We start from the raw sequence: 23,255 nt of genomic DNA on the forward strand, positions 1-23,255 counted from the left end.
TTGGGACAAATGCAAGAATGGAAAATCAGAAGACATTCTGAATCGAGTTCGTGACCATTCAGAGAATTCTGATTCTAAAATTCATGCCCTAGATTATTTCGTTTGAAAATTACAATAATTTTGGGAAGAAGTTTTTTATTACAGGAATCCGTTATACCAAATTATAGGCAACATTGTAGAAAATTCAGTCAACGTCTTTACTACTGGCTTTAACTTCTATTAGAAGGTAAAGCCAGTAAGGAAAGTAGAAAAGTCGGACGGGGCCGACGATATGATACCCTTCACCACTTTGGGTATATTCTACATATGGGCACTTCCGCAGTCACTTACACGACTTTCAGAGGCAAAATCAAATTTGAAATCTTAAATAAATCGAAAACACATACATTTTTTACAATTCTCCCTTAAGACTTTTTTTGTAGAACTTTATGAGTACTATATGTGGTAAAAAAATCGAGAGCCTATAGTTTTTAACTTTTGAGATAAACGTCACAAAAGAGCAGTCACTCACGCGACTTCAAATATACATGACTTTAGACATCACTACTAATAATGGGAAAACTCTGCGAATTGTGTGAATATTTTAACCTGGAAGCTGTGTCTGCATCTGCTCTAATTTCAACAACACGTAATAACATCATTCTAGAGTCAATTTGATACGTTGTACAAAATTTCGTGTCACTCGGTGCACCATTTACCTAAAATCAACGAAAATATATATGGGAGCTATATCTAAATATGAACTGATTTCAACGAAATCCATGAATTCAATTATTACAAATATTATATTGTAGAAGGGAAAACAACGTTTGCCGGTTCGACAAGAACACCACATATAACTCAATTATAAATTAATTTTTTTTTCTATAAAACCATGAGCATAGAATAGTAGATACTCAGTACTGTAATGTTACTTTTTGTGAATGTCATACAAACGATGTGTTTTCGACCTAACCCAACTGAAACACGAAATTCTATACTGCAGTGAATTATATTAAAATGTGTGCTACAGCTTCCAATGTAACGATCAAAATCGGTATATGGCGAAATATATTAAAAGTTTATCTGTTCCCACAATTTTCATGGACATCTCTTACCCAGAAAAATTGTTTATGCAAGTAAAAAACAGCAAGAAAAAAACAAAAAGAAAAACAAATCTGAAATACTGAAAACTATTTCTTAACAATATTGTTAAGGCAAGACAACGTTTCAAATAATACACTTTCTATTTATATTGAAACTATGCCAATTTTCTCCTTATCAAGTTCGAAAGCGAAAAATCGGGTTTGGGGAAAAATTTGTTATTCTGAATTACAGGGATTGGGAGAATGTAACGACATTTTGACCACTATAAATTTGAAGGTAGTTGACCACAAAAATATAAGTATTAAACATTTTGAATATTCTAATTGGTTGTATGCATATTTTTAACTCAAAAACAACAAATAAAATGCCATTGAAAATCCTATTGATAACGATGAATGCTCAACCAAATATTGTCACGGAATGTATAATTGCAATATTCCTTATTGAATTTAATAAAATTGAATTGAATTATTCGTTGTCTCTGACATCGTTCAATGTGGTTTTTGCCGTTATAAAAAGGTTCTTTTATTTGTAATCTATTGTAGTTATTGCATCAAAACAATAAACAGCTGTTTCACCTGCCGTTGTATGTTGCCATATTTAATTTAATTTATTTTCATTTAATTACAGAGCAGTTTTACTACTGATTCTTGGCATTTCACATTTATATTGTTATAAAGCTTAAATAACAATAAAAAGTAACATTTAAAAAAAATCAATGAATAAAATATTGAATAACATTATTACTTAGCTGGCTTGTGACGGAACTTTCGTTCCATAAGCCGAGCTTAAAAACGATTTCAAGGGGCGTCGGTCTTTTGCGCACTTTTTCCAATTTGAAAGACCATGTTCGGCAATGTTATCTTCCACTCGATCTTTCCATCTAATTCTTGGCCTTCCCCTTCTGCGTGAAACATAAGCTGGTTCGCTTTTATATGCCTATTGAGCTGGGGCATCTTCATCCATTCTCAACTCAACTGTCCGCATTTTCGAATCACATTCCGAGGCTGCAGGTCTATTCTAACAAACTGTGTTTAAGATGTATGCAAGTATATAATTATATAAACTTCGTTTAGGCAATGTAAACAAACTTCCACATATATATTAGTGGTGATTTTAGACATAAGTATTTGCTTTTATATAAATGAAAAAAATTTCAATATACAATTTTTTTCCAATTTCTGTTTTAGGACATACAAAGATCCGTCTGAGAAGTGGAGAGTAGGAGGGAAATGCTTGAAACTTTTACATTATCTGCTAGAGATTTACGAAGTAAACCCAAAGGATTTTGAAGAAAATATGGATGTTAATTCACCTCCAGGATTTCACATTATGCTTAATTTGCAAACTAAATCAGATACGCTAAGACTAATTCTTCATATCATTGACGATGCCCGTGTTGAAATAGATGATCTAAAAAAATTTAAAGGAAAAGATGCATTGGAAGAATGTGCGTTACTATGTCTACAAATCTTGAAACTGGGTTTGAAAAATCAGGATATCTTCTTTGAAGCCCATTCAATTTCCAATAGCGCTGTCCTGCTTTCCGGATTGAACAAAATATTGCTGGATATTAATCCTCGTAGCCGGAAACCGGATCACGTACTGAATACAACGTTTTTCTTGACATATTTTAATTGGTTGCCGCACCATGCTCTTGAAGCCGTCAAAATCTTACATATGGTATCAAGCCAACCAGGAGTTAACTCACAAATAGTTGGAATTTTTACACAAAATGAGGATATTAAGACTATCTTAAGACACGGTTTTGTGGAGAGCTTGGAAAACGATTTTGCACAAAGACCGACAAAAATAGAGACGGATGATAATTTTACATGTGTTGATGGTGTGGAATCAACAAAAGTGCATTTGCAGATCAAAGAAGCTATTATTATGCTAATACAAGATTGTTTGCGTCAACCAACCCCAAATCTTGCACAGTTTCTACTTGGATTTGATCATCTAAAAGACATACATATCTCAAATAAAAACAGAATGGGCTCATTAGATGTTGGAAACAATTGCACAAAATCATTGGTTTATTTACTAGAAAAACATTTGCAAGTGAAAAAAAATTCCTATGCCGTGGGAGCGGACGTGGAGAGAATTGTTGAACGTTCTTTCAGCTTGTTATATTCTTTGTGTGAAAATCCTAGAACATCTGATCAAATTTTGCGATACTTACGGACAAAGCAGGACTTTCTTTGTCGTTATTTAAGCGAACTACCTGTACAGGAAATAACAAGCTCTCATGTTATAAATCAGATTAGTTTCTTGTTAAAGTGTACTGCAATAGAACTAAAATTGACTGCATCAAATTGCCAGTTGAGTAGATTTCAACATATTACGGATTTTTTCTTGGGTATGCCGTCGAAAAACAACCAAGATCCAACATCAGTGGAGCTTAGCCATTTCTATACCAACAATTACAATACAATTATTGATACAACAACGAATACGTCGTCGATTGCGAGAAATAACTTATTATGTGAACTTATTAAAACTGTTGATTTGGAAGTGGATCATGTTCCAGTTCCAACATGGAACTTTTTTGATAGATCTTTATTGGATCAGATATTTAAAGAATGCGAATATAAAACGAACGATGGATATAAAGTAATTGATCTGCGTAAAATTCATTTGACATTGCACAGTGAATTGAAAATAGTCCAAAGCACAATCGCAAGTGGGCAGCGAAGGTTAGTGTTACAAGAAATCGAGTCTGTAATGATGTATGCCCTTAAAGTAAATGAACAGCGATGCAAACGACATGCCATCATTAAGTTCGTAGAGGCTTGGAGTCAGGTATATGCATTCAACTTTTGCCATTTGCTTTTTTTGTTTTCATTTTATGATTTCCTTTATTAGTTATCTGAAATACTGTTTAGCTGTGTGCCAAGTTCATGTTTGTCTACATCAAAGAAACAGGAATTAATCATTGAATTATTACAAAAAATCCTCCTCAAAATTAGTCCAAATCAAGCGATTTTGGAAATATCAGCTATTATATCGGAAACAATATTGATACTACTTGTCAACTTACGGAACTGTTTTTCAAACGCTTTGGTATTGGGCAAGTATTCAAAATAAAAAGATAAATCTTAAAATAAATAATATGTTTGAATTTTATCTTTCATCTCTGATTTTAGACTACGAACGCAATGAACAAAATACAACGGTCGTAGAGAACTGTCAACTGTCGAAATCCAATGCATTAAATATTAAATTCATTTTGAAATATTTATTGGAGTGGATAATTGTAAGCGGTGTTGTTTCCCAAAAATTAAGAATTAATTTGTATGCTTCTTTATTAAACTGCCTTAGCATTGTACAAGGCCAGAGTGCAAAGAAGGGCGTTGCATACACAAACGACAGGTACGTATCTACTATATGATATTTGTATATTATAAACATTTTTATTATAGATGTTACTTAACAATAATTTGCTTTGAAACAGGTACGCAATTACGTTGCAGTCTATTTTGTAGTAGAAATTATATACGGAATGAGAATTTTGTATGTATGTGTACAATGTAGATTTTAACTACTAAGCCAAAAACGTTGATATTTTCCGTAAAATACATAGACTTCATGCACATACTATTTTGAAATTTAAGCTTAAAAAATCATAAAATCGGAACCAGTTTTTTTATTATAACCTACAAATGTTTGCCTTATAAAATGTATATCAATGTAGCTTTAGTAACAGTTGACGAATTCAATGGAAAATACATTTGAAAATGGTGATAGGGAAGATAGGTAATTGAGCAATTTTTGTTTCCAAATCTAATTTCATACGAAAATTTTTGTCTCCCCTTTGAATATCTCTTATATTATGTATACCTTTATATTCCTTCAGTTTAACTTTATAGTCAAATGTTCCGACAAAAAAAACTTGTTAAGATTAAAGTGTAGTATACTTGCCCACGTTTAACTCTACAGTATTTAACGCTTATATGCATTTTTAGGGCTAATAAACGATAAATGCATACAGTACTTAAATATTATTACCTGCCAGCACTAGATTTAATATATTAGTCATATAACATGTGTGTTTTTTTTATTTATTTAGTGTTATAGTAACAAAGCCCATTCGATCGTTGAGTTACACAAAACAACACTAGTTGTGGAAAATAATAAAAAAGTGGTATAATTTTGGCCTAACTAATCTAAATAAAAATAAGTAAAAATAAGTAAGTGAAGAAGCTAAATGTTTTGAGTACGGCGGGAAATATTAAAAATTCGAACTAAAAATATTAAAATATTAAGAATTCGAATTTGTCCAAAGTAACAGTCATTCTTGGAAGCATTAGATACAGTTTTCATATTGACCTTCCAAAAGAGAATATGCCAAGAACAGGCATCAACTTTGCAACTTTAACATCTTATAAAATAAGCTAAGATTCCTACTTCACTAAAACATTAAATTTTATAAATGGTACAAAGATGTAACTTTTTTACATTATTTAACCCTTTGTGGCCCAATGTTGCCCACAGGCAACAAAATGTTTTAGAGCTTATACGGCATTTACATTAGAACTTTTTACCGGGTTAACCTACTTTATGAGGATTTATTTGGCATATATTCAAAGGAATTGAAAATTTAAACCCACTGGGTTAACCAAATCCGGTTCAATGTAAACGACCTTTTATATTTAATATATAGCTAGTAGATATATATTCTTGGGATTTCATATGTCAAGACCTGATTATGGACGACACATATCAAAAGAAAAATCTAAAAAATTCAAATTTTTGGTTATTTTATGAGCTTTTCAATATAGAGAAGAGGGCAAAAATGTGTACAGTACTAATTTGTGTATCCAGTCAAAATTATTTAAATCGCTTCGTCTTTGAAATGTGCGAATTCTGTCATAAGAATTATTTTTGATTCTAGTAGAACAGAATATAGAGAATAATCGAAAATGATTTTTTCGTCGATTTTTCATATTGTTTTCTTGATATTGGACTTTTATTTTTTAGAAATAATGTACTGTATCTCCCGAATGCAAGGATGTAGTGATGTAAAATTTTGTCTATATCCTATCTAGGATAGTTCCATTAAATCTGTGAACAGAAAATTGTTCTATGATTATGGAAAAAAATTCGGGGCTCAAAGGGTTAAGATTCCGTCTTCTATATGGCAAAATTATTCTACAGACAAATATTTTTCAATATATTTTGAAAATGTTTACTAATTCTTACGTGATTTTTGTTGACTTTTGACCTTTAAGATTTCCTTAGATTTTTATTTTATTCGGCTTATTTATCTTTATTTAATGTGTTTTTATTTCGTTTCGGATATTTCGATCGTCTTCGATGATCATCAGGAAGTGAAAATTAATACAATGTGAAGAGAAGTGCAAATATAAAAAATGACAATTACATTTTTATCCACAAATATGTATGACAATTGTGTCCAAATATACCGAAATGTCATTGAAAAATATCAAAATAGAAATAAAATTTAGCTAGGTGTCACTTGTGGAGAAATAAAGGTGTCACGACTGAGTGACACCTAGCTAAATTTTATTTCTATTTTGATATTTTTCAATGACATTTCGGTATATTTGGACACAATTGTCATACATATTTGAGTTCGAAAATCGTTCTGAAAACCTTTGGATGTATGACGACCTCTTGTAAATCTTCGGTTGTCGATTTTGGTGGTCAACTTTTTTAAAATCATTCATATCCAATATTTTCCGAATTTTTAAGGTAATTTCTTAAACTATCGAATGCTGAAAATATCGCTAACATTTCTCTCTCGTTAGTGGCATAAAATTCTCTTTAAATAAATGTTATTGGTCGACCATTTTGGCTAAGGGCAGCACCAATGGCAATATTTGAAGCATCTATTGTTAAGTGAAATTCTTTTTCGAAGTTTAGGTAGGGCAGTATTACTTCCTCATATATAAAAGGAACTTTCATGTTCGCGTTCTCTATAGTATGGAAGATTGTGTTTAGATTTTTAATATGATCCTCCTTGGACTTGCTAAAAATTGTGATGTCGACTATATAGACGTAACATATTTTTCCAATTAAGTCACGTAAAATATTATAGTATTCTTCATCCTATAATCTATTACAACTCTGTAATTCTTTTGACCGGACATGTCTTCCTTCCACCACCCATATCCAGTTGATTTTATGGGAATCGCGACGGTCGTATTATTTCATCTCGTAATAACTTTTTTATTTCATCGTTAACAACTCCTCGTAAGGAAAAATGGTAAGGATAATTTCGATAAAGTGGCATATCTGAAGTGGTCCTAATGTCATCAAGTACCTTTGTAGTACAAGTTAATTTTTCATCAGGTTCTGTAAATAAATTAGGATAGTTTTTTTATAATTTTCTCCAAATTCACTGATTGATTTTTAGTTTGGTGTCCTGTCCTTAATTCTATATTTTTGACGTATTAATAAAAAGATTTGAGAATATCTTTTAACCAATAATAATTTTCAGCTGTGTAGATAACGGCAGATAACTCTCTCATGGAAAAGGGAAGAATTTTATAGGCTCTGTTTTTGTTCCACAAATATCAAGAAAAGTATGCTGAGTTATTTTTATATTTTCACTGATTGAATTTGCTGCGAAATTTCCTTAATTACTGTTGTTATATTAAAGGTCTCACAACGAATGGAAAAATTTATTTTATAATTTTCTGTATACCATGACAATTACACAAAACAATTTTAACTAGATATTTTACAAATATAATATGCAAAGTAGTAGTATTAGGTAGTTCATTCTTTATTTCCAACACCCCCACTAGATTAAACTCCTAATCCCATCAGTTCGCAGCAATACTGGTGTTTCAATCTTGATAGAGGCTTTGTAAAGATATCGGCGATCATCTCCTTTGTGTTTAGATATTCGATACATAATTTCTTATCTTCAACCAATTCCCTGATAAAATGGTGTCTTATATCAATATGTTTTGATCGTGCATGGTATGTGTTGTTATGACTCAAACTTATTGCATTTTGATTGTCGCATTTGATACTGATGAAAGAAAAATTTCCAAGCTCTTTAAATAGTGATCCCAACCATAATGCTTCTTGCGCAGATGCAGCCATTGTCATGTACTCGGCTTCAGAAGTAGACAATGCCGTTGTTGATTGTTTCTTCGAGTTCCATGAAATGCAGCCATTTTGAAATTTTAAAATATACCCAGAAGTAGATTTTCTATCATCAAGGTCACCTGCTCAGTCAGCATCAGAAAAACATTCAATAAATTCTATGTCATCTTTCGAAAATTGAAGTTTATAATCCACTGTGCCTTTGAGGTATCTCATTACCCGTTTGACAGCTTCCCAGTGTGGTTTTCCATGTTCATTGTTGTACCTTGACAGAACCCCCACTGCATACGATATATCGGGACGACTGACCTGAGCAGCATAAGATAAACTTCCGACAGATTCTTGATAAGGTACTTTAGGGTCCATTTTCGAAGATTTCATATCTTTTGTTAATTTTTTATTGACATCTAATGGTGTAGAAACAGAATTGCAATTTTGCATATTAAATCTTTTCAATACACCTTTAATGTACAATTCCTGCTCCAACCACAATTTTCCATTTTCACGATCTCTTGTGATTCTCATACCTAAAATTTAACTTGCCTCACCAATATCTTTCATTTTGAAATTTCTTGACAAACAATTCTTAATGTGTTTTTTGGATTCAAGATTATTTGAAAAAATCAATATGTCATCCACATATATAGCGACATATGTTATTTCTGTTCCGTTCAATTTGTAATATACACAGGGTTCTGTTTTAGATTGTGTTAGCCCAATGTTTTTTAAAGTTCCATCTAATTTCTTATTCCACACCCGGCTGGCTTGTTTAAGGCCATATAACGACTTCTTTAGTTTACAAACATTTCCTGTGTTTTCCTCAAGACCTTCAGGAATTTTCATATATATTTCCTCTTTCAATTCACTCTGTAGGAAAGCTGTTACTACATCCATTTGGTCTATGTCAAGATCATGCTGAACTGCCAAGCTTAAAAGTAGACGTATTGAGGAATACCTCACCACCGCAGAGAAAGTTTCTTCGTAATCTATTCCATATTTTTGAGCGTACCCCTTCACAACAAGTCTAGCTTTGTACCTCTCAACCTCTCCCTTCGAGTTGCGCTTCACCTTAAAGCACCATTTACTATCTATTGGTGTTTTTCCTTTTGGTAATTTAGTAATTTCCCAATTTTTTTTTTGTGATAAAGCTGCTAGTTCATCATCCATTGCCTTTTTCCACTCTTGGCTTTGGTTTCCTCCCAAAGCTTATTGTACCGTCTTTGGTTCCTCATCTTCACTCGATGCGAGACACACATATCCATATCTTGTTGTCGGTCTTGAAATTCTTGTTGATCTTCTTATATTATTTGTCGGTGCGATTCCCGTATCTGATGATCTCTGATTCATATTTTCCGAAACATTGTCGAAACCAAGAAAAATTGAACAATCCGTTTCGTCTGAAAAATATTCACATTCTGAATTTTCTTGATCACTTTGTCTCTCTTCTATTTCTTGAAAATTTGAGCCTTGCAATGTATCATAATTTGCATCACCATGATTAGGTACATTAGTTGCATCTTCATCAATAGGTTCATTAAGTGCTCTTTCCCCCACTGAATCGCATCGGCGAAAATAATAAAAATTTGCATCGTCTTTTGGCATATCTTCGTAGAAATTACTTTCCAAAAACTAGGCATCTCTACTTAATTCAACGCTGTTTCTACTGGGATCAAAGAAACGATATGTCTTTTTGGAATTGCTATAGCCTACAAATATAACTTCTTTTCCCTTTGCATCCAATTTCTTTCGTTTTTCCTTTGGGATGTGAATCACGGCTTTACATCCAGACACTCTAAGATACGTTAAACAGGGCTTCTTACCTGACCATACTTCTTCCGGAGAAATTTCATTCAGCTTTTTCGTCGGTGTTAAATTAATTAAATGAACTGCAGTGTTTGCTGCTTCAGCCCAAAATTTCTTAGGCAACAGGACTGAATCAGAAGAAACCTAGTTTTTTCTATTATGGTTCTGTTCATTCTTTCAGATACACCATTTTGCTGAGGCGAATATGGTACCGTAGTTTGGTGATAAATACCGTGTTCAACAAAAATGCGTCTCATTATTTCATTGCAGTATTCAGTTCCGTTGTCGCTTCTTAATGACTTAATATGTCTTCCTGTTTGATTTTCGACCAATTTTTTGAATTCGAGAAACTTTTCAGCCACTTCAGACTTCCGTTTGAGAAAATATATAAAAACTTTTCTCGAGTAATCATCTATAGAAGTTAATATATATCGTGAACCACTAATGGAATTTGTATCCATTGGGCCACACAGGTCTGTATGAATTAAATCTAATATACCGTTAGCTCTAGTTCCAGTATCGTTAAATGGGGTTCTTGATATTTTCCCTTTCAAGCAAGCAATACAATTTTCTTCACTTTGCTCACAATTCATTCCAATAACTGCTTCTGATGCCATTTTCTTCAATGTTTCATTGTTTACATGACCGATTCGCTTATGCCACAATTTACCTTCTTCAATCTTACATTGAGAAACCATTGCTTTGTTACTTGAAAAATTCATGCGAAACATTCCTTCAACCAAATCTCCTGTAACAATAATATTGCCACAATTGTTGATAACTCTGCAACCTTTTGCATCAAATACAACTTTGTATCCGTTTTCAACAATTTTTGAAACGGACAATAGTTTTATATACAAATCCGGAATGTGCAGAACATTTTTAAAAGTAACGTTTTCTTTCTTGGAGTTTCCTACCAATGAAACCATGTCGACATTTCCAACCCCATTAACACGCATTGAAGAATTATTTGCTATGATTACCTCAGAAGTTGTTTGTTCATATCGATCACTAAAAAATTCCTTACTTGAACACATATGGGCTGTAGCGCCGGAATCGAAGTACCAATCATTGTTATTCAGTTTACGTACTGAAAACACTCCCATCGCAGAATTCCCACCATCTTTCTTTGTAAATGCTTTCTTGGATGATTTGTTTGGGCATTTGGCGGCTATATGACCGTATTGGTTGCAATTAAAACACTTGGGTCATTTAACATACTTCCCAATTCTTTTTTCGTTGCCAGCTAGAGCCATTTCAGTTGGTTCATTCTTCACATCTTGCAATTGAGTTGATTATCTCATTTACATATTCCTCAACATTTGAACAATCCTTCAATTTTGTTGAGCAGAATTTTTGAATTAATCCAACTCTCCTGACCAGGCTATTGTCCTCATAAATGTTTGCTAATGCAGTCCATATATCTTTTGCACTCACACATTCTCGTATATGAGGATAAACAGATTTATCCATCAATAAGGCTAATTCTGCCTTTGCTTGAATATTCTTGTCTTCTTTATCTTCGGTCCCTTGAATGGATTTCCACAGACCTTTCATTTGGAAATATGCCTCTACTACAAACTTCCAGTCTTCAATGTTTTCGCTTCCGCGAAGTTTCTCCAATTGCATATTCGTTGCCATATTCCTTTCTCGCTATTATTCTCTGATCGTGTACAAATAATCTTAATTTTCGCGGAAGGGCCCATAACCTGTTGTTATATTAAAGGTCTCACAACGAATGGAAAAATTTATTTTATAATTTTCTGTATACCATGACAATTACACAAAACAATGTTAACTAGATATTTTACAAATATAATATGCAAAGTAGTAGTATTAGGTAGTTCATTCTTTATTTCCAACAATTACTAAGTCAGGTTTAAAATAGTTTTTATTGTTTCCAATTTTGAAATAAGGTAACGAAGAAGTCCTTATATAAAAATATTAAGGTCAGTGATAAAACTTTCATTGAAATATTACCGCCTTACCGCCTTCTCTTAAAACATTTAACTCTTCCTTAAAATGTTATCGAACTCATTTATACGATTACTTCAACCTCAACTAATCTTAAATTCATGGGTTTTGCTTATTTGTTTGTGTTTTTATTGCATAACTGATTTCAACATTTAAATAAATATAAATAAAATTATATATTTTATATTGATAATTGTGATATAATAATAAGATATTTAAACCTGTAAATTGAAATTAGTGGTTGAGAGTAGATATAATATTGAAGTCCTTGGCCCTATGTGCTAGTTCGCTACATCAAATAATGGAATTATAATAATAAAAATGTTTTTGAAGTACAATGGTTCAGAGCCCCTCCAATATGAAATAAATTGAAATTGAATTGAAATTGAATATTCATCCAAAATATCAGATATTCCGATTCCATATTGATTATTAGCAATCGCTTCTACAACATGTTCATTTTCAATGGCTTGAGAGTAATTTTTTACCTCAAGTTCATGTTTTTCATTACCTTCAGGGAAATAGCAGTATTTTTTCAGTTATATGCTCGAAGCTTTCTTCTCTTGTATTGATGTATATAATCCTGTTGTAGGTCTTTAGTACGCAGGATTTATAGGAGGTCGATTAACATAGAGTAAGTGATGCAATCGGTTGAAGTTTAAAAATATTAAAATAATAAGTAAGTACTAAAAAATCAAATAACAGACATAAATCTCGAGCTAATTCGCAATCATTAAAAATAATAAATTAAATAAGATATCAATTGGAAGTGAAAATTATACTATACCACATTAACATCATATGGTATACCACGTTACCCGCACATTTTTAAAAATCACTTTTAATAGAATTTCAAATATTTTCTCAAATATCTCTTAAATTGTTAGTAAAATATTATTTTCGAAAGACAACACGTGTAGCATGTTAAATCCAAAATTACAATTTAATCGGATAAAAAATAAAAATTTTGCAATCTAAAAACAAATGGATATACCACATTAGCATCACTTACTCTAATTTATTGGTGTTTGTTGTTGTTGTTGTGTGTGTGTTGACTACTTGGAAAATTGTTTTGGTGTCATGTATTTGAGAGTGAAAGATAGGTTAGGTTAGGGATGTACGGTTTTTAGTAACAACTCGGAGACTATTGTCCATTGTGATCATCCTTTATACCTGATAAGAGAACGGGAAAAGAAGAGAGAGGAGAAGATAGTAGGAGAAGGAGAGCCTAGAGATGATTATTTTAGTCATGTCAGATTTTTGACAAGGGGTTTGGTTTGGTTGGGTCTATTTTAGAGAAGAAAGCTAGATTATCAATTTCATATCTTTCAAACTGTTTGTCTTCTGCCACTCAGCGATGGACATCTACAGAGGATATGTTCAATTATTTCTAGCTCTTCTTCTTCCTCACATAGACGACAGTAATCCTCTCCGTTGGAGTCCCATTTCGAAGTGAGAGATCTAATCCTGCAGTGACCTGTTTGATGCCCACAATTATTTCGATCTCTCTCTTATTATGTGCCAAATGCGAAGTTCTTCGTCGAGAGAATTCAGGCCAGATTATCTGGTCATCGCGCGGTGCAGATTTTCTAGGATCAACACGAATGGGAGTCCCTGCTCGTGCGCCAATTAAAAATAATTCACTTATTTTTAATTAAAAAAAATCAGACGTGTTTTAGCACTTCTTACTTTATTGAAAGTTCGTCGTTTGATATTGGAAGCAATTGGTTATGATTTCACGAGTTGTTGAGATTTTCTCTTGAAAATTTAAAGGGTAATTCTTTAATTAGTGAAGGTTTCAAAAATTCAATTTTTTAAACCCAGAATACTGGGGATCCCCTTTATTCAATTTTTTGGCTTATTGGCTTTGTAACAAGAAATTTACTAATGAATTTGTGTTTTATTTCCACAAAAAAATAAAAAAATAAATAAAAAGTGTTGATATATGACTTCCTTCGTAAAATATGAATATTAATTAATCTATGTATATAAAAATGGAGTAAAGAAAATGCATACTAACGCATCAATTGAGATTCTGAATTAATCGTTATTATTATTATTAATATAATAATAATTATTCCTTTAAAAATCGAACCGCGGGGTCGAAATTTGTTGAACTAACTATCCTAATTGTTTTCAACAGTTTGTTGAAAATATCTGAGAAAGAATTAGCTTTGTTCGTTATATGTGTAGTTGCTTATAACCGTTGTTCGTTATATACGGATTCTACTTGCACATATAAATCATTTAAAAATTCAAAGAATCATTTAACACCGCTGTTATTAATTTTTGTCTCAAATACAGGCCAAATTACCTATAGTGCAGTGGGAAGGTTTTTTATGAAAGAACATTTTGAGAAAAATCCGCGAAAATCTAGCAAAAATGATTTTAAAGAAACGGCTGGACCGATTTGACTTAAAGTTTCTGTTAGTAGTCCGTAATTGAAGTGGAAAGATTTTAACAAAAGAATATTTTGAGAAAAATTCTCGAAAATGTTGCAAATGAAAGATATTAGCATTTCCACATATTTCTTTTTTTTCGACGTTCCCACGCCTCTCATTCCCACCCCTGCCGACCGAGGGGGCGAAATCCCCTTACGTAGGGATCGCGTACACACCATGATCCGAATCATGATGGGATTTGAGAGTGGAATAGAAAAACCAGCTACAGAATCTACTTCAACAGCCAGTTTGTTATTAAGCTTTACTACTCATTTAAAAATACAATAATATTAGATTTTATTTGTTCTACGCTCAAGCAAAAATCTACATTAGAGTATACAGAGTTAAAGTCAATACACATTTTACTAAGAGGATCTCCCATAGAGTAATTCGTGCGGTGGAAGTCTACATATAATAGTTGATAGTGTCTACTAGATCGGACAGGAACATTTATTCTAATAGAAGAAATTTGGAAATCCGAAGGTATATTACCATTTAATATTTTTAGTACCATCATAGTATTTATATCGAACATTTATGGTTTAACCTCTTCGTTTTTCTTTTTTGACATATTTTGGGCAAAAATGGGCAGCGTATATCTTTAAGAAACTGTCAATTATGGAAAATTCTCAAAATATATTAATTTTCTAAAATTAATTGGATTGTCATTGCCATAAAAAACTATTGTATATGAAAGTAAATTTATATTTTCATTAGAGTTAAATTTAATAATAAGAAATCGAAAAGAGGGAGTAAAATTAATCGTTATCATTATGCTCACATTTTGCATAAAATCAAGATTTATTTAGTTTGAAAATATAAGTTATGTTACGTGAAGCAATTTGCATGGTATGTCTAGGTTGTAAGACATGGTAGAGTAAAGACTAAGACCAAGACTAAAACTAAGACTAAGCGGTTCCATTATGTGGAGCATATACCAAAAACTATACATTGAGGAAAGTTTCTTACCCTATGGGGAATTCCGAATTAAAGGCAATTAAATTAAAAACAAAAACATCTATCAAAGTATTCAATAAAGTTCAATGGTGTTAGTAATTCGCTATATACGATTACAAATACGTCAACAAAATACGAAGGTATTATTGAACATTTATATTCGGGAAGAATACTTTTAAATTCGAATCCTACATGGAGGCAATTCCGCATTACACGCTGTTTGTGTCTAACTTATATCTGCCTTTATGGTTCCTCAAATGTTTTTTTTTAAGATGTGAATAATGTTTGCATGGTATATTGACTGTACCGATTTCACTCACGTTCTCATTCGGTTGTTTGTAATTGCATTGAAAAGGTTTTTACGAAGAAAATGTTGAGAAAAACATCAAAAAGCCGGGGAGTTGGAATAATCGAACGTTGTGTTAGCAACATCTTTTATAACTCAAGAACGTCTACACCGATTTTGAAGATTCAAAGGACTTATAAATCGTATGGGGTCAGAATAGGAAAATATGCAAAGTAATTGTGAGATCCCGCCAAAACATATATATTAAGTAATATTTACAATTGTTGTTGTTGTTATTGTTGACCTGTGATATGTTAATTCTTGTGGATTTTTGTTTTGGCTCTAGGTCAATTGAAAAACTCGTTGTTTATGTTTTTCTTTTTGTTTATTTTTATTTTCCAATATTTCGACTGTCTTCGGCAGTCATCTTCAGGGAAATACTACAAAACATACAAATATTTTAAAGATATAGACTTAATTGTATTGCACAGATCTTACTTTTATGAGAAAAGCAACCGATTTTCATCACCGTCTATGCTAAACTATGCTAAACTAAGTTTATAGAAACATAGTTCATAAGCACAGACGAGAAAAAAGAAAAACTTAGTTTAGCATAGACGGTGATGAAAATCGGTTGCTTTTCTCATAAAAGTAAGATCTGTGCAATACAATTAAGTCTATATCTTTAAAATATTTGTATGTTTTGTAGTATTTCCCTGAAGATGACTGCCGAAGACAGTCGAAATATTGGAAAATAAAAATAAACAAAAAGAAAAACATAAACAACGAGTTTTTCACAACATCCGATTACAACATTTCACGATTTAGAGTTAAGATATAAAACAGGCATTTTGAATTAAATGAAGGTATACGGCGTCAACATTGGCAAAACTTTCCCCCTTAACTGTCAAAAACTATATATATAATATATAGCAAACATATACAAATCTATAACGGCAATCTGAAAACTAATTAACCATTTTTTTAAAAATGAAGCAATAACAAATCGTGATCTTCTATTGAAAAAAAAAAAACATTTGGTGAAATGCGTTCTACCAAATTATAAAATGTTATGTGCTTGGGCCGGCATTGGGGTACCAGTTAATACTTTTTATTGACATAAACTTAGTGACATTTTTTTTTTACCAACCTTATATTGATGCAATATTGATAAGGCAAAACAACGTTTGCCGGGTCGGCTTATTTTTTTAAAAATATGAATAAAAAGAAGTGAAATCGTCGTTAAGTTCGGCAGGTCAATTTTTTATACCCTCTTCCATGAGGTGCATAGTAAAATACATAAAATCGATCTGGACTTTTATATGCGTGTTATGCTATGAAAAATCAATTAAAATGAATCCAAAATGGCGCATTAAAAATAAGATAAACCTAAATATTTCATATCTTTGCAATATTTAAAATCAAAACAGCATGAAATCGTATTTTTATTTATTATGGTCTTAAAAATATGGCAAACCTTAAATAAATTGTTATTATAGCCAATTTCATTGAAAATGACACTCAAAATCCCCAAACGACAAAATGATTGGGGTCCGAAACCTAAGTTATTACCAAATTATTACCAAATCCGAAACCTATGTTACTATTGATAGTTTTTAGTACGAAAATTGTAAACCCAATGCGAAATCAAAATACTAAATTTCATCCAATTTGGTTGAAATACGCCAACCACATCTCCAAAAAACCAACATTAGGAGGTTACCGTTATATGGGGGCTAACTCAAAAAAAATTATGGTCTACGCAAGACGATATCTTCCATTTTTATCATCATTATCATTATAAGGGCGTCGATAGGTGATATAACCATTAAAATATCCTCTGGCACTAGATTCGGAGTTTTTATTGATCATCTTCAATTATCTAATAATTGTCACTTTCATTATAATCAGCAGTTCCATCTGTGTAATTGACCTTCATTTCATGTTAATATTTTGACGCTTGTCAATGTTACATAACATTTATAAGTTATATTCACAGGAATATGAAATCTTGACTTTGACCAAATGTTATTTGTAAACCGGGACCCACAATGTTATAAAATTCTACTGGTGCAAAGCTCAAAGTCTGCAGATTTGAAATATATTACGTTTTATTGGCTCTACCTAAAATGGTCTTTTTGTCAAAAAATTGGATTCCTGGCCCATATGGAGGCTATTGGAAATTTGGGCTAGGAACTTGTACGAAATCCTCAAATTTGTGTGGCCTATACCAAATCCGAACAGATATCGATAATTTTTTGTAGGAAGATTCGACGCCCAATTAGAATCCAAAATATCAAATTAGAACCAATTCGACTGAAAAACGTACCTAAGAGTCCCAAAATACCGAATAATGAGGGAAAGTTATATGGGAGCTACTCCAAAGCTTGGGCCAATATTGATTCTTATTGGATGGTACATTTTCTACACAGAGTCCTAAATTCGTTCGAATAACGTTTTATGGGCGGTGAAAATCATATCCAAAATTCTCAAAATAAAATGTGGATTTACATGATGCTAAGTCAGCGACATCTGATGAATTGGACTTAGCGCCTCATCAATACAAAAATATAATTAAGTAAAAAAACATCCAAATGCTGAAGAAGCCTGTTAGAGTATGTTATGTATGGAAAACTAAATATTTTTACAATTTGAAAATGTCTGAAATGTACAGCCAATTTGTGCACATGGGGCGAAATATGGTCGTACCTGAGTAGATCTCAAAGCAATGAAGAATCGAAGGAAGAACAAGAGTCCTTACTAATAGTTGTTTTTTTTTTACAAAAAATATAAAAAAAGTTTCAAAAAAGGATCTTATATATCAATTAACTCTTGACACTACCCGATTTATATAATGCCTAAAATAAAGTTTGTTATTTAAAATAATACCAAGACATACTCAATAATAGCATCAGCACATTTAACATGAACACTTACATCACTGAACTTAAAAAATAATAAAGCTTTGCTTTTTAATTGATTATCCCGAATATTTTTACCGTGTACCAAATCATACAACAACTCCACAACTAAATCTATTTGCGACTGCAACACTGCAGCAAAACAACTATTACCTTTAAATACTAGCTGCAGATCATCAGCAATTGCGAAAAACCACTGAAAACTAATAAAAAATCAATTAAATTATTTACTTTGCTAAAGAAAAAAATAAAAATAAGAGAATTTTGTTTTTACAAAAATAAGCAGATAAGTTAATCTTTATGGCAACATGTTTGTATTTTTGGCTTAAATTTGAGTTTTTAATCGCAAATTTTTAATACGTGTTTAATTTAATTTATTTATGTACATATAACAGTAATTACACTTTAATCGACCAAAAACCTAATATGAACAAATCTCTGTCATTTCCTTTAGCATGGTTACACGATTGGATAAATCTAAAGTCAACGGTGTTGAATATTCAGACGTTACACATATAAGAATGTCTTTGGAAGTGCTTTTATCGTTTGGTGAAAAATTGATGGAGACAATTTGTCACGATTGTATTGCTGGTCACGATATATGTAAAATGACAGCCCTAGCTTGCATTGATGTTCTACTAGACATAGATTCAATGTCTCACTTAATGAACTTTGTAGCACACCATGGATATTTATCCCACATCATAGAGAGCATTGCGAAAAGTGACAATCAACTCTGCAGCACCTTGGCAAATGTTCCTGAAAACATGAAATACCTTTATGTGTATGAATCAAAGATGTCAATGCTGATACGATTTGCAAATACCCATATTGGCGCAGAACTTTTACTCTCTAATAAAATTTTAGAGATCTTATCAGGAATGAAAGTATTTGACATGCACCCTGATTTAAAAAGAAAGGAGTTGTGGCAACAAAACCAAACAAGAGATTTTGTTCCCGCATTTGATTACCGCTTCCGACAAATCCTATTTCCAGCCTTAAATTTATGTGATTGTTTGGTGTCGACATTAGGCACTGAAAACTATTCCGTCATATCACAAGTAATGCATTTCTTATTCTCTCATTGGGACATGATCGAAATAATACTTAGATCTAGTTCTCCTTTTTCGGATCTCGGATTGTTAGAAGAATTATCTCTTATTACTGGAGTAATTGCTCGAACATTTAATCAGGTGAGTTCTGCTTTATTTAAACCAAATATGAATAACAAATTATCTCTTGTAATTTTAGGAAACCTTGTCATTGATTAATATGGATGCAACCGGAGATATTGGCATTAATTTATATCGAGTTCAAAAACTAATGTTATCCATATATTTGCGTTTTATAGTAAGTGATGAAAACTTCAAAGAAATGCTTAAACCCGAAAACGCTTTATATGACCAATCTGATGAAAATCAATCACTTCATATAAAATATTTCTTGGAAATTGCTGCAAATTTAACTTTATTTTGTCGAAACATAATTACAAACAATTCTGCTGATCATAGAACGAATGGACTATTATTTTCACCACATATGAACGAGACGGTACACAGGTAAGTGTAGTATTCATTAAAATTGTAGTGCAGTTGGGTTTTAACTTAATTTAATGGCGCAAATAAAAAGCTGTATTTCTTTGTATTATTTTCCGAAAAAAATATTTGTTTCCATCAAAAAAGTAACAATAAAAGAAAATAGTAATTTAAAACGAAAATAACACAAAAATGTTGGATAAAAGCAAAAGTTTGACGCACGTATAACTTGGCTTATTTAAAATCATTGCAATGACATGGATGTAGTTGCAAAGGTTTTTACATCGCTGTTCTTTTATCTCGCCCCCTTGCTTCTTGAACTAAATCCCATAGTGTGGCTTTGGCATGACGCGTCAATCCTTTCGGATACAGTCGAAAGTTATGGGAAAAAGTGCAAGGTGTCAGTCAGTCCAATTATTTTGGGTTATCGCTTCTATAAATATGAAGTTACATGAACTTCGGAATGCATCCGAATCATAAAATATGACATAAAATATATTTCGACACTAATGTAAATTTTGATTTTTTAGATTTGGGAGCGAATTTCAACATTTTCAAATCATATATATATATATGAATATATATATATATATATTGCATTAAAAACAATAGTCCTCAGTTCCGTTCCAGAACCTAAAAGAATCTACTCATTTTACTTTTTACTCGAAACCCGTTCCTCAACCCACAAAACTGGTAACAAAATGGCGTTCTCTTTGTAAACTTTTTACTCGAGAAATTTGGTCGAGTAAAAATGGTAAACAGGAATGCCTATGTTGATTTTCAAGTATTGCCATCTAATTTTGGAATATTAACTCGATTTGCCTTCCCGAACTTTTCAAATTATTTTGTACTCTGAGAGCAATATTGAAATGTTTTCCTTTTACTAGATTAACCATTAAAAACGTACTGGAACAGACCACTTTTGTGTGTTTTCCGACAAGGTATAAAAAATAACCACTGTTTCATAATTTGATATTCCCTGTGCAAGTAAACTTCCCACCGATGAAGTAACGGTGCTCGACAAATGGTGCGCGATGCATTGAAGAGATTTTCTCAATTCAATGCAGCTAGGCCAGATAACGTTTTCCCAGCTTTACTACAAAAGGAGGCGGCAGGAAACCAGCGTAATCTTTACTAGGAATAAGTAAATCGACTTTCGACTAATCGGCATTTTGTATTGAAAAGTCTTAAAATCGAAGTAGACTTCTGTAGGCCTATTCTGTAACTTTTAACAACATTCGGTTTTTTATTGTAAAAACAATAAAACAAACAAATGAAATTGTTGTAAAATAGACAGTATCGAATGTTGTTAAAAAGTTACAGAATACAGGGGCTGATCTTTGAGAAAGTAGCAAAGATGGCTTTCCAAGATCGACTTTCGATATTCTTAAAAAATACAAATCAGTCATTTGCGAGTTTGCTGGTATATGTTTCCTAACTGGCATATGGTAACATAATGTTTTTTTAGGGTAATTAGGATTCGCTGTTCTATCTATCCATTATACCATTATACTCAATTCTGCATGCTTTACAGTTTTGACTATGTATTGGAGTTGGTATTCCGTGTTTAGGGGAATTCTAACATACTGTCTAAAGTTTTCGGTCCACTTCAACACAAAATTTTTATCTGATCATCACCGAAAATTATAGTCATGTCCTTGAGCATAACTGGAACATCATGGAAAATTTCAATGCTAATGGGGTACTAAATAACATATGAATACGTAAGCACCTGTAAATATTTAAGTGTAACTTCCACATCCGAATACATACGACAATATTGGTATCAATTTGAAGGTCAATCACTCCTCTTGGATATATTATCAACTTCTTGGGATACTTTACCAGAAATCTATCAGTACAGCCATCTGCCAAAAAAATAATTTCTATAAATATTTAACAAAATATATACATTAAAATCGAGGAACATCTGAAAGTAGCAAAGATGGCTTTCCAAGATCGACTTTCGATATTCTTAAAAAATACAAATCTGGTAACATAATGTTTTTTTAGGGTAATTAGGATTCGCTGTTCTATCTATCCATTATACCATTATACTCATTCTGCATTCTGCATGCTTGAACATACAGTTTTCGGACTTCAACACAAAATATATATATATGCCATAGAATACAAATGTTGTAACTTTTCACACAAAAGTCAGGGTCCATATTGACCGATTTTTATCAAAACAGGCATGCCCAACAAATCCATTATTTGTATATGAACTATATGACTTTATTTAACATGCTTCGGAATGTCCCATTTGGGCCAAATATGCACCGTATTGTTTTATGATTTGATGTCATTTTAAAGATAACTTCATAGTGCCTCTCTCATAGAAATCCTGTTCTCTATTTGTAAAAAACTCTGGTAGTCGATTTTCACAATCCTCCCTATATACCAATTTTTTTATCATTAAAGAAATTTTGCAATGCAAGAAAAATATGATAATCCCATGCATTAAAACTTCGCAACCAAGCTTTCGAAGTTTCTGGCGAGTCACTGTTGATGTGTGGTCTAGCGTTGTCCTGGTAGAAGACGACACCTCTCCTGTTGGCCAATTCTGGCCAATTGTAAATGATTTAAAACTAGTTTATGGTAGATTTTTAGCTCCTGGGCGATGTTACGGCTGCTAACATGCCCGTCAACTTTGACCATTTCTCCGATTTTATCGACATTTTTGACGACCGGCCTACCCGTGAGTGGTGCCTCTTTGTTGCACATATTTGGCTGTTACAGTATCGGAACCATAATCACCATTCATAATTTTAGCCGCTTGGCTTGCATTTTTGCCTTTGTCAAAGAAAAACTGTAAAATATACTGAATGTTATCTTTGTTCACTTCCATTTTTAACACCCTGCAACTCACAACTGAATGCACCAAACAAAAAACTGCGAAATGTTACCATTCCAAAGAGCATAGTCTGAAATTGTTTGATCGATACTTTACCAGAAATCTATCAGTACAGCCATCTGCCAAAAAAATAATTTCTATAAATATTTAACAAAATATATACATTAAAATCGAGGAACATCTGCATATTGAAGTAACTTTTTCTTGTAACATTTTAACGAAACACTGAATATTTTGAGAACCTGTGGCAAACTATTGAACACCCGAGCAAACATGGAAAGACTTCTCCAACAAAGAGTTCAAGGTTAATTT

At 32.2% G+C, this 23,255-nt stretch overlaps 1 protein-coding gene across 1 annotated transcript in view; it reads left to right on the plus strand.

Annotated features, from left to right (window-relative positions):
• Window positions 1-21,224, plus strand: part of LOC133328207 (nuclear pore complex protein Nup205-like) — a 42,442-nt gene extending 21,218 nt beyond the window's left edge. Inside the window, exons 4-9 of the mRNA XM_061536758.1 lie at window positions 2,277-3,891; window positions 3,955-4,163; window positions 4,219-4,461; window positions 19,006-19,744; window positions 19,803-20,110; window positions 21,095-21,224. Of these exons, the coding sequence (XP_061392742.1) occupies window positions 2,277-3,891; window positions 3,955-4,163; window positions 4,219-4,461; window positions 19,006-19,744; window positions 19,803-20,110; window positions 21,095-21,224 (3,244 nt within the window). The remainder of the gene's footprint in view (window positions 1-2,276; window positions 3,892-3,954; window positions 4,164-4,218; window positions 4,462-19,005; window positions 19,745-19,802; window positions 20,111-21,094) is intronic.
• Window positions 21,225-23,255: the final 2,031 nt, after the last annotated feature.

This window comes from Musca vetustissima, unplaced genomic scaffold, assembly GCF_032173495.1.
Source record: "Musca vetustissima isolate MV318-11 ecotype Yass unplaced genomic scaffold, APGP_CSIRO_Mvet_v1 utg4278, whole genome shotgun sequence".
NCBI classification, from domain to species: Eukaryota; Metazoa; Arthropoda; class Insecta; order Diptera; family Muscidae; genus Musca; species Musca vetustissima.